Genomic DNA, 24,223 nt, shown 5'->3' on the forward strand with positions numbered 1-24,223 from the left:
ATATTTTAATAAACACTTGGGAATTATTGCACTTTAGGTCTGAGGTTGACTTAAATGTTTGTTACTGAATGCAGATTGTATGAATGGGCAGTGATTTTATTTCAGTGAATGTGTAAAAGTCAAGTTTATTTGTGTAGCACATTTCAACAACAACGCAGATCAAAGTCGTTTGCATCAGAGCTCTGAGGACCTTTTGGGGCCCCGACAGGACTGTGACCTGCTGCTGCACACCTGGCATGAATGAATGGGTGATTACCAGGTTTCTATAGGCAGGCAAAGGCAGTGATTCGGTTGTGCTGGAGAAGGACACATCTGAAACATGTCCCCTGTGGGCCCTGAGGACAAGGGCCTGGGGGCCACTGCTTTACATGATCAAAACACGACGCAGTAATTATGTTGGGAACAGCAAATATGCAACAAACATTATATTTTTCCAAATAGCATCATCAAAATCAAGGATTGTTGTCATGAAATATACATCAGATATATGGATCAAAGTTCCAGGTTTTATCAGTCAAAAGCACCTGGAGCCGTTTGGCTTTTAGTCTTGATTTAAAGGATCTTAGTGTTTCTAGAGGTTTGATCCTGATTAGAGGAACATGAAAACTGAATGCTCCTCTTCTCCATGTTTGGTTCTGGATGCAGAGCAGACCAGAAACAGAAATAAATGGATTTTTCAATAATATTCTAATTTATGGAATGGGTCTGATGGTTTATTTGATGTAGCTAACTAATCAGTTTAGAGAAACAGCAAGAGTCAAAGAGAAGTTTAAATTTCAGAAGTTTGTAGATTTTTTATAATTAAAAAAACAAAGACATTGTGTATGTTTATGAAATAAAGGTTAGATCCAATCATTTCCTGAAATATTTTGAACAGCATCTTTTCTTTATGGATCCTGACTGGTACAACTAAAGTTGTGTGAAAGTAGAAGTAAAATGATAATTGTTATTTAATCTCTACGTTTATTGAATGTGTTGGCCAGTCAGTGGAACCAGGAAAGATTCTGAACTTAAATTATTGATTTTAATTCCCTGACTCTCCTGGCTGCTTTTTCTTGCCTTCTGGCACTGACCCCAGCATAAAAGGAGCCTTGATGTTCAACCGGTCCCTCTCTGCCTCCTCTTCTTCATTGTATGGCTCATCATCATCATCATCCTCCACATCACTGTGGTGCGGGGTGGAATGGAGGGAGGCAGAGGGAGACGGAGGCACTGAAGCTGGCCGAGGATAACGGAAACCCTCAGTCTGTGAAGACAACACAGAATGAGCCTTTTCATTAGCAGTCTTACCATCTAGAACTTTTATGTGATCATTTTACCCAGAGCAGTTTCTTAAATAGGAAAGGAATATGTCTGATCTTACCTGGGAATGTCTTATTAAATCAATAGGAATTTGTTCCTGCTCTTTGGAGAAACTTCACATAAAAGGGAAACATTTCAACTCCCTTACCATGGGAATATTTACTTGCCTTTAGAGGACCTTTGTTATCCATCTTGTACTTGTCTGGGAAACTTCTGCTAAGTGCCAGATGACGGGCGTGTGTGTAGAACTGTCACAAGAAAAGATAGATGCCAAAAAAGTCCATCAAAACATCTTGTATGTAGTTTTTTACTTTGTCCATGCATTAGTTTATTTTTTACTTAGGTTCTTTTTTCACAAAGTAAAAATATGAACCACAAACATTATGAAAATTCTTGCTGTTCAATTTGATTTTGAAACAAAAATCAAGTGTCTTTATAGAGTTCCTATACAAGATTCTCACTCCCTTTGATGTTTTATCATTTATTGCTTTTACTAATCAATTATGATAATTATGATCAACAAACTTTCCCCAAAAACCCTCAGGGTTCAGAGTGAAAACTGAATTCTATAAAAAAAATAATGACAAATAAAATTATTTAAAAGGGGAGTATTATGTTAAATTGACTTTTTTAACTTTACACCATGTTGTAATGTTATTCCTCTTCAATATCATGGAGTGTTTCTTTGAGTATTTCTTGTATGTTTGAGAAATCCTTGTATCTCTCATGGCAACCGTTTAGGGGTGCCTAAATGTTTGCTTTTTGGAGCTGTCTTCCCCACTCAGCTCCACCAGACAAGCAGCAGCAGCAATTAGAAAACTTCTGGAGGAGTTCCACCAGGTTTTTTCTGAACTCATCTTGCAAACTACTTCTCATCCATCACTTCTAATCCTTGTGATTGGGATAATGGAGGAACATTGTTGTGACAACATTCTTAAGGCGGAGAGTATGAAAGAGTAGGAGCTTTTTAAAGAGACAGATGCCCAATGACAAGGGACTAAACTACAAAGCTGACAGATGGAACAGTTAATCTGGAAGAATGGAGAAGTGCAGCCTAACAGCAATCCACACAGAGGACCAATTCATAAATACACACTGAAAAGGTGAATATTAATACAATCACTTATTTTTTTATTGATCATTGATTGATCCGCAAAAGCAACTAATAGGGTAAAAAAAAAAAATCAGAAGGGTACTTTTTGTAGGGACTGTTAATTTAATTTGGTATTAATGCTGCTTGACACAGTCCCACTCTAGAAGAGTTTTTGAGATTTATTTGTTGGCAACAATAACACAAAGTTAACTTGTGCATCACTTGCACATCTCCAGCAGAGAAAAGGAAGCGTCAGGATAGTCATTAGATTTTAACTGATTGTCATATTTTTTTGTTTTTGGAAACACCATCACACTCATCTACTGGGACGTATTTGTGAGTGACAACCACAGTTTAACTGAAGGAGAGGCATTGGTTTTAACCAGTTAAACTGTTTCTCAGTGTGTTCGAAACAGACCCTTCCTAAGTATCTCCAGTCCAGCAGGTCTGACAGCCTCTCGGTTCGGTTCCTCTGGATGATGCGCTGACGTCGAGACTGCTGACAAAAACTGAACATGAACTGGGTCAGCTGGTTGCAGGATTCCTCAGCAGATTTGAACCGACGGTCCACAATGTAGATACCTACAACAGAAAAGAGGTTTGAAGGAACACTGACCTGAGATGAAGAAAGATGGAGCATTGAAGCATTTGTGTGCGTATTACCATAGGCAGAAGGGTCTGAGACATGCTCCTCCATAAAACAGCCAAACCCTGACAGATTGGTTGTGACACTTGGTATGCCCATCACAGTACACTCACCTGGAAAAGACACATACAGCACACCTGTATGCTTAAAGGTTGGATTGCGAAGACAAGTAAATTAACAAAATGTTGCATCTCAATGATTACAAATAAGAAAACTGCAGCAGAGCCTTGGTAAAGTATTGATAGACCTTTAACCTTTTCAAGCTTTTCAAGCATTTGTATTCATATACCTTACTTAACTCCTCAAATAAAATCTAAGAGTGTCATTTGTCTTTATAAGTCCTCTAATTATTAACTAGAATCCAGCTGTGTGTAATTTAATCTGAGTCTATATGCAGGTTGTCAGAAAAAGGAGATGTCACCTTACAACTTAGCAGAGAACCAGTAAAGTGAGCATGTGAGCACAACAACAGAACCAGTCAATGAAAACATCTGTAGGGTGGAAGAACCCTAAAGGCTACAAAGTGTTAAAGAAGACATATTGGTTGATATCCTCCAGGCAGTCAAACCAAGCTCAAGATGGAGAAAAAACTCTGCAGCAAGAGAAGAGAACCAAAGGCCCACAGAGGAGCAGAGGACTGTCTTGTGAAGAGAATTCAACCCCTAACCTCCCTGAACTGTGGTTAAGGCTGGGCTCTCTCATCAGTTGTGGCTCAGACACTATAGACCAGGGATGCCCAAGTCCAGTCCTGTAGAGCTCCAACCCTGCAACTTTTACATGCTCCAACACGCCTGAGCCAAAAGGTCAACCAGCTAACGAGGCTTTCTTTTGATTCAGGTGTTTTGGAGAAGGATTGCAACTAAACTTTGCAGGGTAGTAGCTCTTGAGGACTGGACTTGGCCACCCTGCTCAGACAACAACAAAGTACTTGGTCATCTAGAGGAAATTCATCAGAGGAAGAAGACAGTAGACTACAGCCTGCGTTTCAACAAAAAACCATCCATCCATCTTCTTCCCCTAATCCGGGGTCGGGTTGCGGGGGTAGCAGCTTCAGAAGGGAGGCCCAGACTTCCCTCTCCCCAGCCACTTTTTCAAGCTCCTCCAGAGGAATCCCAAGGCGTTCCCTGGCCAGCCAAGAGACATTGTCCCTCCAGCGTGTCCTGGGTCTTTCCCGGGGCCTCCTCCCAGTGGGACGTGCCCAGAACACCTCACCAGGGAGGCGTCCAGGAGGCATCCTAACCAGATGCCCGAGCCACATAACTGGCTCCTCTCGATGTGAAGGAGCAGTGGATCTACTCTGAGACCCTCCTGGATGACTGAGCTTCTCACCCCATCTCTAAGGGAGAGCCCAGACACCCTACGGAGAAAACCCATTTCGGCCGCTTGTATCCGCGATCTCGTTCTTTCGGTCATGACCCAAAGCTCATGACCATAGATGAGGGTGGGAACGTAGATCGACCGGTAAATCGAGAGCTTCAGTTTTTGGCTGAGCTCTCTCTTCACCACGACGGACTGGTACAGCGCCCGCTTGACGGCAGACGTTGCGCCAATCCGCCTGTCGATCTCCCGCTCCCTTCTTCCCCCATTCATGAACAAGATCCCGAGATACTTGAACTCCTCCACTTGGGGCAGGAAACCCCCCTGACCCGGAGAAGGAACTCTACCTTTTTCCAGCTCAAAAACCTTCAAGTTCTTTTCCATAAGAGACATTCAGCCTCCTAAAGCCTTCACTTAGATTTATGAGAGGTTTTTAAAGGTTGCTTTAGCCCAAAGTTAACATACCAACACCCCTGGGGCTCCATGTGAGTCATTAAATAACATCAATTTCAGAGTCAAGAGCATGTTGCATAACAGAGGAGAGCCACTGTTAATGGAGGTGTTCTACAGGGTTACTCGATCTGATCAGTTCATTGAAGGAAGCATGGTGGGCCACTCAGACCCGCGGTTCCTCCCGTACTGAGCAGGATTACTATTGCAACAACGCATTATCAGTAGAGTAAAACTAACCTGTCTCACGACACTGCATACAATAAAAAGCTGTTCTTTTGCTGGCATCAGAGGTTTGTTAGTGAATATAAATATTACTATGAAGGACCACAGCATACATTAGGGAGAATGTTATTGGGATATTTAAAGCAGGATTATGTTAGAAAACAAAATCCCGAGCTATGAACATCTCTCAGAAGCTTTCCTTGTGTTTATTTATTTTGTTTTCTATTAGAGTTAAATGCTGGTTCGAGGGAAAATAAAGGACTTTAAACAGATGAACAGGAATCAAGCTGGCAAACTGAGGGAAAGGTGAAAGATAAACTTGAGCAAAACCTGAAACTGACATACACAAAACAGAAAGGAACAATAATGATAAACCAAGAACAAAACGTACATTAGAATGAAAATTTGCTCTAAGTGAATAAAGAAAAAAATCAAAAGAAGAATGTGATGATAAAGTTGCCTACAGATAGTAGACACATAGTAGAATTACTACTTACTTACTTAGTAAACTGTTTGTTTTTATTTTTGACAATGTGAAAAAGAAAAACACAAAAACAAATTCAGAAGTGGTTTTGGGTAACATAATCCTGTAATGGTTATTTGTTTGTCTTGGTCCAATTAGTAACTGTAGCTCTAACAGTTGTACATGATGCCTTACAACAAATCATAACCTGAAAGATGAATGTTTTCTAATGTTTCCTGTTGCACCAGTTTTGTATTATTGGAAACGTCCCATGCACCCACAGCATGATCTGCAGTTTGCTGGTAAAAGTCTACCTGGTGTGTATCCCCACGGCTCATAGTAGGAAGGAAAAACTCCAAGGTTACAGCCTCGAACAAAGTCCTCATAATCCATTGGCAGCAGAGGGCTGGTGGAGGACAAGAACTCAGGATGGAAGATGATCTGACAGAACACATGAAAACACATGAATACATGAACACGTGAACACAATGAGACACAAGTGTAGCAGGTTTTTCAGTAAGCCAGGCTTGTTTCCACTTTTGTTTTGTTTGAATCACATACAGTTAACATTTACCAGGCAGGTAAACGGCTAGGATATAACAGTTTATTGTTTGATGGTATGCATTTAAAAGAAAACACCGAAATAAAATAATCGCATTTAAAGAACTGAAAGCTCGTTGAGTCACTAAAGCAGGCCGTCTTCTCAGTTTAGATTTCTTGTCTCAGTGAGTTGAGCCTTGGCAGAGTGATCAAGTAAAGCATTTTACAGCTGCAGTGGGTAACGTTTATAAAAAATATATTTTTTAGAGTGCAAATGTTTTAAAGACAATCGAATATGTATTCAATTTATTATCTCATATAGAAGTTGCAGCAATCAGATTTTTTTTCTCCTTTTTTTGGCTTGAAAAGATCAGACTTGGGCTGATCAGATTACCATGAAAAAGTTGGATATGGCCTAAAAAAAAAAAAAAAAAAATCAGATTTTTTTTTTTAACTTCACATAAGCAAAATAAAAACCATAACACCCATGGCTATGATATTTCATTCAGATTTTCTCAAATTTTCTCTCTTGCAATCTGAAAGTAATTTTTTCAGGACAAAGGTTTTAAACTATTCTCTTCCAATCTTCTATAACAAGAGCATCTACTTTCAGCCAAATTTGTGTGTTTGATTTTCCAGCTATGTTCTTCCTACATCTAGTGCTTACCTCTTCATAAATTCCTAATTCATATTTTTGTATTATTTGTGCTTGAAAATCATCACATTTTGGAAAGAATAACAGTTATTCCCAATCAAACTGGCATTTTTTTATGATTAATATTTGAATGCCATGCCAGAACTTCTGTACTTTTAGTCAATTTGCTAAGAGAATGTATTTTACTTGCAGTTAGACAACAAAATATGACATTGTTTTAATAACTGAAGATCAAGTAACAACAGTGCACTAATGGAGGAAGATGTGGGGACTTACTGACTCCAGCACTGCAGGTTGTAAAAGACAGAATGTTTAATGTACCTTGACGCGGTCGTTTCTGGAATTGAAGAGACCAATGCGTCTGACGTTGAACAGGATTGGATCTTCAGCGTCGTCCAGCATATTGTGAGTGGTCACTGGAGGAAGACTGTGCCTCTGAGACAAATCATTAAGAGATACAGTGAGCAACGTTTCTAGTTTTTAGGCTATGAAAACCGAGTAAAATGTTAATTCTTTTAAACAACTTCAACCAATACATTCAGGCTCATATTTGCTGTCATTTGTGAATCTTTTGTCATTTTGTCAGAAATCTTTTCTCATTGTATCAAATCACGTTATTGTAAAGTCTAGTGATTTTAAAGGCTAAGCACATTGCTACTGTCATCTTGCTTGCTACATGACTCTTAAACAGGTGGCAATTCCAGACACAAAAGCAGATTTAGAAAGATTTATAGATCAATGGTAGTTCAGAAGAAGTCCAGCTGGTGTTTGGAGGAATCTCCAGGTCAGCACTGACTGCAGGATGATCCCAGCATGCAGATGTTAAAATATTATTGGTGTGTTCATGTCACCATTCATATGGCCACATCTTCAGTTTTTTATTTCTGCATTTCGCATCATTAGAAAGCTTGCAATAAAGTATTTTGTCTGTCTACATTTAAATATTTTGCCCAGTATTTACTGTAACATGGCTTCCATGACCTTTAAAACCAGAGAAAAATAAGTCCCACAATGTTTCCTCTTTTTCAGTCAAAGAGTTTAATTCTTATTGTCACACGTAGTCAATAAGCCTTGCACCCCAACCCGTGAAACCTCTCCACTAATATACATTTATTTAATCGTGAATGACCTTTTGCTGATACTTTGTTGGTATATCAAGCTCTAACACAGATATTGTATTGACTCACAGTCCAAAGTAAAAGTTGGCATTAATCCCATACTGGTTTTAATTACAGTTAAGAGACATGAATAATACTTTTGCTTTGGTAAATCCTCCCAGAATAAGGCTGCATCTCCAGCCACTGATCACAATATCACAAATAGACTCTACAGTATGACAGAAGGTTAAAATGCAGATTTCATCTTTAAAAGAATTTTAATTAATGCATATCTCCTTACAAAAGTAATGCTTTGAAATTTAATAGGTGTTTCAATGTTATGTTAAAAGAGCAAATGTAAACAGAGCAGAGAGTAGAGCAACTGTTATTATTATCCCAACATTAACATCCAAATAACAAAATTCATCCATTATCTCAAAATGATGATGTCATAAACTGTGGAGTGAGGGAGTGAGGCAGCAGGCAGTAGACTCAGGATGAGATGAATAAATGTGATTTTAATGAGGAACAATCCAAAAAACAGTCCAAAAGGCCAGGCAGCACTGCTGAGCGGAAGACCAATGCTCAACATAAGTAGCGACTGGACAGAAGACAACAGACTGAAGAACACAAACGACTAAATCGACAAGGACCCCACGAGGAACAAAGGACACAGGTGAGATTAAATACACAGGAGGTAATCAAGGAACGAGACACACCTGGGAACAATCAAGGGGAGACAGGACAACAAGGAGACTCAAAATAAATACACAGAAAACTCAAATCCTGACAGATGAGATAAGGATCTTAAGGTGATGACAAAGTGAACCCATTATTGCCCAAGTTTGACTATACAAACTTTTAGTATGATAAACAAATGCTACAAGCTAAGGATGAGACAATTAACCTGTTACAAAACTAAAAACATTATTTCAGGAAAACACAATGGAAATAAATTCCAAGACATACAGTTAGATTTTGTACCTGTGTAGCATAAATAGCTCTCTTCATAATCGTCAAGTCATCTCTATCCAGAATGGTGTTCATGTCTGGGATGTTTCCTCTGAAGAAAGAAAATAGAAACATTTAAAAGATTTCCATTCACACATAACCATAATTACTTCACAAAATGTTTATACTCACGTCAACAAAGATTCATAAAGCTTTTTACCAAATCTCTCCTTCACAGTGTGAGCCGTGTCCCTGTGAGCAACACAGATCAAACAGTTTAATGTTTCTTTAAAAGTACATTAAACTGTACTTTAATGTACAGTTTAAACAAGAAAGCTGGGTGATGGAAATGGAGGTATGCTGAGGTTTGTTACCGTTTACATTGAAATATTTAAAAAAAAAACCTACCAGAGCTGTTTGCGCACTGCCTGCCCCTTCAGTGACTCCACATTGAAGTTGTTTGTTTTGGCTGGCATTATAAAGAAAACCACCACAGTCAAGTCATTTCTGTGGACCTGTTGAGAAAGTCATGAGGGATTCATGTGGGCTTGATAAAACTGGAAAACACAAGATGGAGAACCACAAATTCTCTGAGTTGCAGTCCTCACCCGCAGCAAGTAGTTGAGTCTAGACAGCGATTCAAGAAAAATGTCAGCTCCCTTGTTGGAGAATTCATATCTCCCAGCAATGAAAAAGAACAGGGTTTTGTCCAAGTTGAAGTCAAGATGTCTGCCAAAATGAAATTTTACAAACTGACAAAAGTTAGGCAGTATCACAGTGTAACTCAGAATGATGTGACCTGTTTGAATTGGATCAGGCAACATGAAAATCAAAGAGCTATATCAGCTTACTGACTGAACTACAGGCCTCCTCATGCTCACCCATAAAAGTGTCCTCTGACAAACTCCTGGATGCGAGTCTTATTAGTGGCGTGCAAGTTCTGAAACTCGTGCATGGCTGAGAATTTTTTCACATTCAGCCCATTTGGAGTCACCACATCTATGCCAGAGTTAAACAGAACAGAGTTGACTTTGCTTTACTGGTGGAAGAAAGGTACAAACAATACTGAGACACAGTATTTGCCTGCATCTGTTTTTGCTTTACTGCCACACTCTAAATATGTCAGAGGATTTTAAAGATAAATAAAGATAACCTGACTAAATACAAAATGTAGTTTTCAAATGATTTCATTTATTAAGGAGGGAACTATCCCAAAAACCTGCTTCCTTTGCTGCACAAGTTGGTGCCCATTTCAGCAGCTCTCACTCATTCCTGGGCTTTATTTTTGTTAAAGTTGCAATAGATAACTTTTATCAAGCAATATGGTTTTTTTTTAGATTTGTTAAAACAATTACTGTGTTCTGACAATATAATATGACAGATGATCTGTTAAAAACAAATCAAGCTCCTGTGGTCCTGCTGCTATCTGCAGAAATACAACACTCAGGCATAAACAACCAATCAGAGCCAGGAGGAGGGTCTCAGTACTTTTAATCACCCTCATGTACATGCTGCTCACACAGCTAACTTTGGCAGGCAGGCCACTTCCAGGAAGGTTCACCTCTGTTCATCTATCTAACATTTACACTTCAGCCTTGACTCATGGATGGCATTAAATGGACCTGTGATCATAAAGAACCTCTTGTGTTATGTTAGACCAGGATATGTCATTTAAAGTTCATATTAAACAAGTTTCAAAGATTTCCTTATTTTATATTTCCTTTGAAATCCAGAATAGAATTTCAGATTCTCCTTCTGACAACCTTTAACAATCAGCTCCATCAAACATCACATTTGATTGGTCCATATGTTCCTAACAGAGCTCTTATCTCTCTGCAGGTTTGCTGCTGGTTCCTAGAATTCCTGATAGTAGAATGGCAGGCAGATCTGTGGTTCAAGCTCCTCTGCTGTGGAACCAGCTCCCAGTTTCAGTGAGACAGTTATTTTTCTCTCCATTGAGCTACATCTGGTCTGGCGGTTGGCTGTTTTACCTTCGTGGAGGAGGAGGATGCTGCCATGAGCTAACTGTTCTCTCTGTCTTGCTATTAACTTTTTACTTTAATCAACATCAAAAATCATCCTACATCAATTAATCAGTTTTTTACTGTGCATTCTGCTCTCTCTTCTCAAATCTCCAGTCGTTTTGTGTCAGATGGTTACTTGGACTGAGCCCAGTTTTGGTTCAGCTGGAGGTTTCTTCCCATTAAATAAGAGTTTTCCCTCCCAACTGTCTCTACATACATGCTCAATCATGTAAAGGATTGTGGTAAAGACTTTGATAAGTGATTGTTGCTACATGTTTCACCAGGAGGAGTGAATGCTGCAAGACTGAATCCAGTCTACTGGGTTTCCTTAGACAGAAACGTTTTAAACTTTGAATAATTAACTGAGCATGCTGTTTTGTTTGACAACACTGGAAAGCTCCTAATCCACACTTTCAGAATCTGTAAATATCTTGAAACGCCCCTGAGGAGACTTGCTCATGGTTTTGCTGCGGACAGTCATATGTATCTGTGATTGAAATGAACTGTGTTTGTTTGTAAAGTGCCTCCAGATGACATTTGTTGTGAATTAGTGTAATCAAATAAACTGAATTGATTTCTTGATTCAATATTTCAGGCAGTAATGAACTGTAATAAATCAATTACAGTTGATTCATGATTTAAAAAGGACAGTTGTACTTTCTCAAACAGAACCAGTTTAGTTTTGATAGTCATTTCAACCTTAATAAATAAATTATCATAAAACTACATTTTGTATGTACTATCCAAATCCAAATGTATTTAATAATCTGAAACACTGAACTGTGCCAGTAGACATTAGTCATAGGGCTGAGATTATATGGCTCCATTCATTAATTGTATCCATATAAATTCTCTGTATGTGCAACTGCATGTATTAATATCTATTTTATACAATTTGCATGTTGTATAGATGGAAATAATCATTGTTGTGGTGTAGGTGGCGTCCACCTGGCTTCCTGTGCAGCATGTGTTTGGCCTCCACTGCTGTGATCTGGGACACTGTGGTGAAGACGTGAGCGCAGTGCACCGCTGCTCGCTCCAGGCAGTACCGATGGTAGATCTGCCTCTCTCCTGCCTCCTTGTCAATATTGAACTACCAGCACACAAAAATATCAGATTCAATTTTAAGCTGTAAATTCAAAGAGAAATGACAGTAGAATAGTTGTTAGGACAGGTTCTATCTGTACAGGTTAAAGCCTAGCAAGTTATAACATCACTCTCCTCTTTTTCAAACGGGTCACAACAACACCTTACTTTGGAAACTCCTTTGTTTTGTTGGATGTTTTTCTGGCTTCTCTGTTTTTTAAGATGTAAAAATCAACATAATGAAATAATGTTTATCATTATTCTTTTTTTCTTATACTCTATGTTTAAATACTAGAACCCTTGGACTCTTTGTTCATTTTTACTTGGTTACTCTTATTCAGCTATTTAGATTTTTTCTGAAATCTCAATTTCTTTCATTTATAAACATCCATCCATCCATTTTCTGTTCACCCTTCGTCCCTAATGGGGTAGGGAGGGTTGCTGGTGTCTATCTCCAGCTACGTTCCGGGTGAAGGCGGGGTCACCCTGGACACCCTGTCAACAGACTGGGCAACATAGAAACAGACAGGACAAACAACCATTCACACACACACTGATAGCTAGGGAGAATTTAGAGAAACCAATTAACCTGACAGTCATGTTTTTTGGACTGTGGGAGGAAGCCAGAGAACCTGGAGAGAACCCACGCTTGCACAGGGAGAACATGCAAACTCCATGCAGAAAGACCCCTGGCCGGGAATCGAACCCAGGACCTTCTTGCTGCAAGGCAACAGTGCTACCAACTGAGCCACTGTGCAGCCCCATCTATAAACATGTACAATTCAAATTCAGATCGAGTCAAATTTAGATTAAAATTGAAATCAATCTGTTTTTGATAGACTTGATTATGTATTGCCAGTTGGTGGAAAGTTATCTGCAAAATCCCAGTTGGTTCCATCAGGCCATAAAAGGTTTGGACTTTATGGTTTTGGTAAAGGGGAACCAGATGTGACAGGAACCAGGAGACATGACTCACAAAACAAGCCAGGAAATTTTTTGATGACCCTAAATCAGAAAAATTAGAGAAAGGAGCATGTATTGCAATTCCTCTGGTAGTTTTAATCAATTTTGTATGTAATGTCTAAAAATAATAATAATAGTAATACATTACTTATTGGTTCAAGACGTTTGTCTTAAAGTTATGGTATCTCATAAGGTATTATTGTGTTTTTATCAATAGAATGGGAAAGGCAACTGTAGACTGGGGTCATCTGTCAATTATCTATTCAGCCAGTGAGCCATCTGCAGCTCTGGGCTGACCTTTAGGATGTGAGCAGTGGGGCCAATTACAAGCATCACAGTAAGCCATCCTCATACAGTTCAACGTTACTAATCATGCTCTAAATGACTTTAAAATACCAAAACCTTTGAATGTGCCAATCAGTCTGACAGCTACCGATTACCTGTGTTGCTAATGGCTCTGTGATGGGGGTCGGAACACAGTTTGCTTGAATTACAAGCAAACTGGGTAATTTTTTAGAATAATGAACATGGAGGGAAGTTTCAGATTCATACCAATTCTAACAATTCAATGAACTACGGTTACTTACTCTTACTCATTATAGGTATAAATATCAATAGTTTTAAACGGTTGCCGTTTCTCGTTGACTGTTTTTCCTCTGTTGGGATGTGGGGGAGTGTTAGAATGATTTTACTTAAATGTTGTTGTTTTTTTCGGAACCATTAATAATGCAAATTATTCACACAAACTGAAACCAACTAAAAAGGCAAGGCAAGTTGCACCTCAACATCTTGCATTTCATTGCCACCAATTTGCATTTGTTCAATAATTTTAGCTCAATATGTGATTGGGATTTGTCAGTGTGGAGGGAATTTAAAACTACCCTAAAAGATTACACTTTCTGTTCAGCTTGGTACAAGTTACTCCTACCATGGGTGCCATACAGGGGAAAAAAGTTAGGACAATTCCAAGTGCCCCTGACCGATGGGAAGCCCCCCACAAAATAGTTTTTTGTTTTGTTTGGTGGGGGGGGGGGTTATAGAAATAGAAAAAAAATCAAGGGCCCTGTTAATAAAATTAATCATATCATTAATCACGGTGATGGTATTCAGCAGCAGTCAGTGGAAGACAAAAATGACTGTAGCTGTTACTATGCTGCTAAGAAAAATTATAAAGTCAGGTTTTCAAAAATAGAGATAGAGAGGGAAAAAGAAAGACTGTCCATTTGTAACCCAGTTTTTTCTCCAAAAAGTTCGGTAGACTGTGTGAGATTATCGACCATTTTGCAAAGTTAGCTTAGCTACAGACTACCCTTTGCCTCCATTTCATTTAATGAATAAAGGAACAAATCTACCAACATATTCATATATTTTACTTACCCCTGTACCTTTTATCACACTTAAAAACAGATGAGTCAGTCAGTAGCAGCTCTAATCACCATACCAGCATGAATGAGGATGATTGTCAACACAAAGACCCTCCTTATCATTCTGATTGGTTGTTTTTGGTCAGAAGCGTATTACTTTAGCTAGCAATAATAGTTCAGGAAGTAGGTGGAGGAGATTGATCTTTACACAATTTATCTGTCTCATAGCAAACTGTCACAACATGGTGACAGCCTTAACAAATATGGAAAAAACATATTTTATTAATTAAAGTTATATACTGCAGCTTGAACAAAATGCAACTACCGGTATATAGCATTTTTTTGAGAAGTCTGGATTGCTTTATGTATATGTTGCAAATTGCCTATGACTATTGTTGGTGGGAGAGACCTTTCAGTTATCTAAAGCTAATAATAATAAAAAATTAAGCAACCTACTAACAAACAGTATGAGGACTGTTGCATTTAAAATCAGCTAGCAGTAAATACAGTCGTAATATCAGTATTGGACCAAAGAAAGCAAGGCAGTCACAAACCTTTAAAATTGTGACGGGGTTAGGGTTGGGTTTTAATGGGTTACATAGACTCAAGAAACTGTGACAGCAGGTACGCAGGGGAACCCAATTAAATTTTTTGTCATGGTGCCCAAGATTCCTGGCAGCACCCCAGCTCCCAACTGGATTTATTTTTTACTGCCACAAAAGATAAGTCATAATTCAAGCTTGTCATAACGCCATCAGTTCATCTTGGCTTCATCTGTTTCACAAAGGCCAAACCAGGCTCAGGAAGTACGACTATGCCAAGGCACAAATAACTAATTCAGGTAAATGTTTAAGTCTGGCTTAAGGCTTAGGCCTTCGTTCCAAAACCATCAGAGGTTGCAGTTTTGAAGTTGGTTCTGAGGAGCCCAGGTTAACTGCATGAGACGTCAGCCAAAGAGAGGAACTGTGTTCTTGTGCGCAGACCCACTACTTTAACAGAGGACAACTAAACATGGTCTTTATGTGCAGTGACAAGGACAGCCCTTATCAAATGTCCCTCCACAGAAAAAGAGATTAGATCATTTGTACTGTTATGTATGCCTTTATTTTGGCTGCTGCTGATTGGTTTTGACCTTATCTTTGCCCCAAGCACAACCCACTGCACTGAAAAAAATACCTCTTTGGATGAACAAAAGAATCATGGAAAGGTTTTCCACCTGATTTCTTTGCTTTATTTCAGCATCATGTATCTATAGAAATATCTATAGTGATACCTGTTACTTCTATTTAAAGCAAATGTGTTAGGTCAACTTAATTTATTAAGGTTAATCTAATTTAAATCAAATGTGTTAGCTCAACTTATGTTATTATGGTTATTCCATGGTTGATTCTAAATCAAACGTGTTGGCTCAACTTAATATATTATGGTTATTCTAATTTAAATAAAATGAGTTGGCTCAACTTATTTCATTATGGTTATTAAGTGTTGGCTCAACTTAATATATTATGGTTATTCCAATTTAAAGCAAATGTGTTGGCTCAATATAATTTATTAAGGTTGATTCAACTCATTTACTATAGTTGGACCCAATGTAATTTAAAAGAGCCAGCCCAACTAATTTGTAAAGCTATGGACCAAATAATTTACTTGACTAAGATTAATGGCAATTTAGTTGAAACCAACTTTTTTTTTCCTCCAAAGAGTTTTTGCAGTGCTAGTGGCTCATATTTTTTTGAGACAGTAACCAGACAGGGTGAGGACATGGCAAAGGTCACCAGGACTGGGAGTCGAACCAGCAACGTCTGGGTTGAGGACTAAGGCCTCCAAACGTGCAGTGTGCTAAACCCTGCGCCACCACAGAACACTGGAGAAACCAACTTATGTTACAGTGATACCTTCACACTACTTATTAAGTTGATCCAACTCATGAAAATTAAGTTAGCTCAACAAACATGCTTCATGCTAAAAGAAAGCTATTTAATCGTGTAAAAATCCTTTCCATGATTTAATTACGTTAATTCAAAGACGTTTTTAAAAAAAGTGTTTCTTTAAAAAAATACTTTTTTTACAGTTCTTAAATGCTGAAAGAAATTTAAGAACTGTTTCAGTGCAGTTCTTAAATGCCAATAGTGCCCTGCAGAGAAAAATAAATATCTATAGTTTAATGTGTAACTAAAACCACTTTGAAGTTTTCCCAGGCACAAAACAGTTATGTCTCATAATCTCTCGTGATCCCCTGATCTTGCTAGACCCTCTTCAGAGGGAAATGAATCTGACTAAATTCAAAAAATGACAATCAAAAAATGATTGTCTCGCGTGAACTCGCGTGATATCCCATGATCTCACTCGGCTTCAGCACAAGATCAGTCTGTGTATAATGAATCATGTTATCACAACATGATTAAATTTCATAAATGTGAAGTTGTTGAATTTCTTGTTTATCCAACATGATTGTATCACGTTTTTGTTTGAAACATCAAATTATTTAGTTAAAAGTACATGATATTCTTTTGTTAATCTGATAACCCCCTAAGTTCATTTTTTACAGTGTGATCTCCTACCTTATCCAAGTTGTTGTAAAAGTCAACATTCCCAGCACAAAGATATCTTCCAAGCAGTGTGGCATGGGTAGTAAAAACTGTTGCCATAGGAATGTTACGGGAGCGAGAAAGAATAAGCCCAGGACCTGCCTGCCACTCATGGAAGTGACTGATGACATTGGGTTTGTCTCCAAGGTGGTCTGTTAGCTAAAAAAAAAAAAAAAGCAAAAAGAAACAGATAGATGTTAGAGGTTCACAAATTGTGAAAGCACACATTTAAAACTCAACCGGGGAGGAACAAGTCGAATTTTTAAAACTGCTAGACTTCACTGGTAAAGCCACACCTCTTTAAAGAACCAGGCAATCAAAGAGCCCAGAATGAGAGAGTCATTAGCCTCTCGGTCGTGATATGGCAGACCGATGTGGCAGGTCTCCCACAGGTCCCCCTTCCATCGGTCCAGATTCCAGGCTGCTGTGCCGATGTCAAACAGGATAACATAAGGGCTGCCCTCAATCAGCCAGCGACCAAAATGAACCTGAAGCAGCAGACAGAGTTCAGAAAGTACTTAACCAGGCTCAAATGTTTTCAAAAAAGTTTTTTTTTTTTTTTTTATTGTCAATTTGTCTTATCCTATACAGGAAGAATAGAATAGAATAGAATAGAATAGACATTATTCATCCCCAAAGTGTTAAATATTGTTGAATACAAATATAATCATAGTATATAATATAACCATATTAATATACCATACTAAAGTTTTTATGTCTTATGTTTTTAATGAATTAAGACTAGAAAATATTTTAGATGATTGGTCAGCTGTGTTGGAGCAGAGACAAATCTAAAACTGCCATAGCAGCAGGTCTGTAGGACTGGAGGTGGACATCCCTGTTTCAGAGCCTCAGTCCTTGTATTTATGTTCCCAACAGAGGTTTGGAATCGTCAATTCATCACTTAGAAGCAAATTCCCCTAACATCCTATAATTTATTTGGACTAAAAGAACTCTTTAAAATGTCAAACTATTCATCAGACTATTATTAACACAAAACTGTAGGTTGTGGAGTTGAAAATCAAATTTTTCCAAGAACTGTTTAAGAGACTGCATGCCTTGGGAACAATATGTTCGAAGTGAATGGTATAAACTCTTCTAACCAGTAATAAGTGTGCAGACACCATAGAAGATAAAATACCTAAGTCAGTGGTGTTTCTAGTTAGCACTGGAAGCACTGAGGGAAGGAAGAGGAGCTTGATTTTTTTCACAGATTATTTGTTTCATACTACATGTCACAACATAGTGAGAATTTTCCCCAAAAAGTTGTAGTTAACATGTTTCTTTATAGTTTGCAAACAACACACAAACAGCTTCTCATAATTGGCGCCATTATGTTTAACAATCACTTATATGATGAACATTGAATCTTCAAGCAGTGATCTTTACCAGAACACACCCAAATGTATGGTGGCCTGCAGCTTTGACTGTCAGTGAGAATATCCAGTGTTAATACCTTTCCTTCTGGTCATTCAAGACAAAAAGGCTCTTAGTTTACATAAGATATAATACTGAGACCTTGAAATATAATGAGAACAAAAGTACTATGAGAGACCACGGAAGCTTGCTGAAAGATACTCAAAATATTTGACCATTTTCTTTCAGCGTAAAAGAGAAATCTACCACTCACTAGAGAAATGTAAAGAAAGATGTAAAAGTTCTCTATCATTATTCTAGCATTCATTAAATAAATATTAACGCTTTTGATAATCGTAACTTATCTACAACAGGAAAGGTTTGGTCAGACTTAATGAGAAAAAAGATTGTTTACTTTTCTTCTTTGTATCCAAATATTGGGTCTCTGCTGTACTATTGAGCATCTTATGATATGATAAATATACATAAGCTTATGACCAGAACAGAAAACACACACACACACACACACACACCCTCTCTCCACCCACCTGGCATCCATTGTTGATAAGAGCATCCATTGCCTTCTGGATCACTGGGTTGGGTGGTACACAGCCTTCTACTTGTGTCTTGAAGTTGTGTTCAAAGTACGGTCCCATCATGTAATAGTTCTCTCCCCATTCATCCACTGTGACCTTAGCTTTAGACTGGATGACAGTGTAAATTCCTCCAACTGAAAGTTCATAAAGTGTAAAATAAATTACATCAATAAATAAAAATATGTTGTATATTGCTACACATTGTTTTCATGTGAGTAATAACTACAACAGCTATTTATAGAACATCAACCCAACAAAAGTTCGACACTGAAAAAGCACTTTTTCTACTGCTAACTAGAATTAAGAAGAAATCTATAATTCCAATTTTGGCTCAGTCGAAGTGAGGCAAGAAAGACCAAGAGGAGGAGGGCACTGTTCCATGCCTCCAAGTCAGACAGTTCCAGGGAGGTCAACAGAGTGTGATCCCCACCAGGGCCCCTAGTGGGGGTTATTATTATTATTTAGCCCATACACCTACTGACACACCAGGGGCATTCCTGCACCTGTCTTCCCCCCAACGATCCCACCATCTTCCACAGTTATCCCCATACCAGAGGTGCATGTGATTAGTTCCAAAAGCTATGAATATACATTCTGCACACTCAAATGTGTATTCCATGTTTGACACTGAGCATGTAAACATGACTGAAAATCTATTCACTGGGTGTTTGTGTTTGTTTATGTCATATCTCAGTGGATAAATAACTAATAGCAGGACACGGGACTTTAGACTGGATGACTAAAGTCCCATGACACATAAAGTCAGTACATGAAAACAGGTCCTTTATTAACCAGTCATACTAACTAACCCTAACATGAAAAAAGACTTCAAAAACAAATCTGTCAGCAGACAGCGGTATAACCCTGTTAAAATAACTCAGAATAGTCCAAATAGTTTGGATGTCTCTTTCTTTTCTGTGTTCCTTTGTTCTTTTCTTATAGAGAGCTTCTATCATGTTTTTGTTTTCAAGCAGGAATAGAAAGCTCATATTTGAGCTCCATCATTCTAGCACCTAAGTTTATGGTGGGTTTGTATCCTAAAGAAAAGAAGTAAAACTGCATATATCTCACAAACGAGAAATTAACTTGCATGCTTAAAACTTTATATAGTAGCACAAAAACTGTCAGTATTCGAGGGCCCACATGAACTGACTAGTAAATATATCGTTATTGCAAGGGAACAGAAAACCTCTGTGAAAACAATAATATAAAAAAACTCCAATGTGTCCCCTTTGGGGCTCCGTATCCTTGCATTAAACAAGTGGTCAGGGTTTTTTTTGTAATTTAACACCACCAAATAGTATTATTCCCTGTTCTCATCTGTGGCTATAGCTGGTTGGTGTGAAAAGACCAGTTGACCATTTTAGGTTGAATGACTGTGGGTCAGTAGTGTGGCTGAACTTCTTATTATTGGATATAATTACTGAAAAGTAAATTCCGTAATTAGGAAATTTGGGGTTTTTTTAACTATCCTATTTGTACCTGTGGCAATTTTATTTCTAAGACCAACATTTTGGTCAAAACTGTTGAATTATTTTTGGATCCTAAATCAATAAGTGACCGGAGTCCCATAGCCATACATGGCTGCTTCATCAAACAGGTTACATCTTTTAAAAATTTAGATGTTTATATAGATGGCGATCTGAGCTGGCGCACACATGTGACAAATGTATGTGTAAAGGTTCACCAGCATCTTTATTTTCTTAGACGACTTTGATTGTGTGTCATTTCTAAAACAATAATGTTTTAGAAATGACATATCTGTAACACCATGGTGTTACTGGGTGGTTTGGAAATCTTACTGTTAAATTAAAAACTCAAATTCAAAGTCTGGTGAAGGTGGCAAGTAAGTTTATCAATACTCTGGATCTATCATCCCCACAGCACCTGTTTGAGCAGGCTACCATCAGGCTACCATCAGGCTACCATCAGGCAAGCTCAGAACATTTTGTCTGATGGGTCACATGGCATCGGAATATGTTCTTATGATCTCTGGGAGAAGGTTCAGGGTTCCCCTGTGTAAATATAACCGTCTGAAACATTCATTTGTACCACTCTCCATTAACCTGATAAATGGCAGACTAGTGGGACCTGGACAGAGTAACAGGCGGTCCAGATGATAACCAACAGTAGCATGTAGAGTATGTATTGTATGCGAGTGGGGGTACTGCCGATCTGATATTTGTGCTCTTATGTAATTCTTGTTTTTATGTATTTATTTATTTTGTTGTTGTGTTGCAATTTTGCCCCTGCTTCCAAGATAAATTTCTTCTATGGGAGACTAATAAAATTATCTTATCTTATTTTGAAATAAAAGCTATGAATTTGCTCAAAAAATAAACATTTAGTTTTTAGAATCTTAACTTTGTCATTGGTTTGTTTTCTAATTTTGTTTTTAATGTGTGTGTGTTTTTTTTTTTTTTTCTGGAAGTCACAATCCACACTGATTCACTTCTTTTAAATGGGATAAAGAGAAGACAGAAAACAAATACATAGAGCAGGGCCCCATCTCTGCCACTTATCTAGCTTATCTAGAGTTTAATGTTTAACTCCACAGAGAGAGTAGACACTGTGCTCTGTGGAGCAATATTTACACGTTGAAGAGCAAAGATTATGTTTTAGCAAAATAATGCCAGAGAATGTATTCTTCTTATTGTGAGGAAATCTTCATTTGCCAAACCAGAGTGATTCTACCTTTATCCCATACTCCAAACAGAATTATACTTATAATAAGTTTGTGATCAACTGGGAAGCTGTACCAGTTTCATCTGTTTAAGATTTAAAGAACTATGTCTTAAAGTAAATGACCTTAGATAAAGCAGTAACAGCTGAGTTGCAGTGTGTCTGACCTTTGTTGGTGACCTCCCATGCCACTTCAAAAAGCATCAGGTCTTCCATGGGCAGCTCATCGTCCTCCCAGGCTGGTAACAGCCCACTCAGGGATGTAATGGACAGGGAACGTGACAATGGCATATTATTTCTTGAAGTGCAATACAAACAAATGGAAAATAGCCACTCCTCTGTAGTGTTCAGAGAAAAGCTATTAGAACTGCAGGGTATGCACTTGTAGGTCCTGAACTCAGGAGGAACAGAACTGACATGAAGCAGAATGGACAAAGCAGCAGGGAGTCAGGAGAGTAAAGAGCTTCCACCCCGCCCACTGATGCCAGCACGAGGGACGTTTACCTCCAACACTCACATACGTCAGGGGAAAATGGTCTGGAGATCAAGTGAGGAAAGAGGAAAGCAGGACTGCCTGATGAGCATTATTGGACAAACCAACCCATGTGATAAACTGAGCAAATATTTTCTCCACAATGTGATTACAGCACAGTGTATATAGACATATAGAGGATTTAGTTTTGGTAGGGACAGTATGAGAGGAACATTACGTCACAGCAAGAGTCGCATCAATTCAAGATCATAGCACATTTTAGGAACAAGGTAAAGTGATTTTCTTGACATAAACACAATACAAAACAAAATAAGAAAGACACTTTATACTGCAGTAGCAGAATAATGAGAACCGATGACAAAGTAATAAAAAATTGTAATCCAAACCAATATTTATCTATTTTCCAGTTAATATTCATCAAAGATTAAATCAGTTAAAATTGATTTGAAGGAACTTAGTGATTTGTCTGCTGTGCAGTTTTCTGGATAATGTGCTCTATCTTCCTGGTTTTAGTCAGAACTCCAGCAGCAGCATCCTGGATCTGATTTTTAAGGCAGACCTGAGAAAACAATGTTGCAATGCAATTAAAAATAAACACATGGATGAGTCTCTATACATCTTGCTAAGGCATTATTCCTTTAATGGTCTTCAGGTGATAGCAGGGTTAGTAACTGTCTATTTGTGGCTCTGAAGGTTCAGGCTGTAGTGAGTCCACCACTACAGCCAGATTTCAGCCTGATCTCTGGTTTCCAGCTGTGAAAACCTAAGCTGTGTGTTGACTTAAGATCGTTCCTCTTTAGGTCCAAAGATAATAACTTTGGTTTTGTTTCTGTTCAGCTGGAGAAAGTCTTTGCACATCCACACATTTACTTGTTCTAAGCATCTGTTGAGTGATTGGATGGGTTTGAAGTCACCTGACTATTCACAGAGCTATGAAGTCAGAGCTCTACATGACTATTCTACATGGAATAATCTTGTAGAGCTTTGTATCATCTGCGTACTTATACTAATCTTATTCCTTGTTATAATATGGACAAGTATGAGCATGCTCATATTATTTAACCAGGTTCATGTATTGAGCCTTGAGGTCAGATGTGACCTCTACCTACTCCAATAAGAAGGCACCTATTGACACAAAGAAATCCCAGTTCTTTAAGTAAGACTCAAGTTCTGTACCAGAATCTGACCCAGCTCTCCAGTCATGGTCAACAGTGTGAAATGCTGCACTGACATTCAACAGAACCAGCACTGTGGTTCTTCCACAATTTGTATTTATGTGGTGAGCATAGAAGCCCCACTGAAAGATGTCAAAGCAGGCGGTCATTGTGTCACAGTGGACATTTGTTTTATTTTGAAAGCGTGATTTTGTAAATAGTTTTTAAATTTGATTTTTACTAATTTTGTTTTGTTGCTTCACTTTCACTCAAATTTTAGAGCAGAAATTATCTGCCAACTAGTTAAAATGTTAGCTTAACCCCTTAACTGGAACCAGGAAGAGTTTAGGGTAAAAAGGCGCCTACAGCCAGCCCTGATTGGCTGCCACCAGATTCAGGATCCATGAACGAGTCAACACAACGAAGTATGTTTTTGACAAAAAAAATTCTAGGATGATATAAAGGGAAATAAATTCATACATTTTACTTTTTGAATTGATTTACAAAAATAAATAAACTTTTCAATGATATTCTAACAACAATTACTCTTGACTTAGTATCCTATTAAAACATCCTATAGCTTGTTCAAACTGGATGTTACAGGTAGGGAACTAACTAAAGCAAGCTAAAGAAAAGAATCAGACTTTGTTGTTAAACATACTAATGTATCTCCAGAAAATTTTAATATGATGTAAAAATAAATTCATTTCTCAGAAAGTGAAACTCGTATAAAATCAACATTTAAATATTCCAAGCCTTTTCATTAAAATTTTAGTAATTATTGCTTACAGAAAATGAAAACCCTAAATTTAGCCTCAGAATATTAGACTACTGTGAAAAAGATCATCAATGGAAACTTATAATGAACTCAAAGCGTCTACACACACTTCCAAAAGCTGCTTCAATGACCATGGTGTTCCAGTTAATTAGTCAGCTAATTCCTCTGACCTTTAACCTCAGTAGAGAATCTATGAGGTGGTTGGATCTGGTGGAAGGTGAGACACACCAGACCCAACAAGTAAGATGTTCTGAATGGAAGTTATCAAAGCAATCTGGGTTTCCATTAAAACCTGAGCAGAACTGCAGGCTGGCTGTCTCTTTGCGCAAAAAACCAACCAAGCTCTGGATTCATACAGATGTACAGTCTTCACAGAAGTCTGGCATTTGTGCTTAAAATA

The 24,223-nt window shown here is 38.1% G+C and overlaps 1 protein-coding gene across 1 annotated transcript; it reads right to left on the minus strand.

Moving 5' to 3' along the window:
• Positions 1-105: 105 nt before the first annotated feature.
• gys2 (glycogen synthase 2) lies at positions 106-21,928 on the minus strand. Its single transcript, XM_044108650.1, has 16 exons — positions 21,566-21,928; positions 18,669-18,850; positions 17,061-17,252; positions 16,738-16,923; positions 11,712-11,856; positions 9,621-9,738; positions 9,348-9,468; positions 9,148-9,254; positions 8,932-8,991; positions 8,773-8,851; positions 7,013-7,126; positions 5,811-5,937; positions 3,059-3,154; positions 2,814-2,977; positions 1,470-1,550; positions 106-1,246 (listed from the first exon to the last, which is right to left on the minus strand). Exons 1-16 carry the CDS (start codon positions 21,687-21,689, stop codon positions 1,025-1,027), a joined length of 2,118 nt encoding a protein of 705 aa, XP_043964585.1. The 5' UTR covers positions 21,690-21,928; the 3' UTR covers positions 106-1,024.
• Positions 21,929-24,223: the final 2,295 nt, after the last annotated feature.

This window comes from Gambusia affinis, linkage group LG23 (genome assembly GCF_019740435.1).
Source record: "Gambusia affinis linkage group LG23, SWU_Gaff_1.0, whole genome shotgun sequence".
Classification (NCBI taxonomy): domain Eukaryota; kingdom Metazoa; phylum Chordata; class Actinopteri; order Cyprinodontiformes; family Poeciliidae; genus Gambusia; species Gambusia affinis.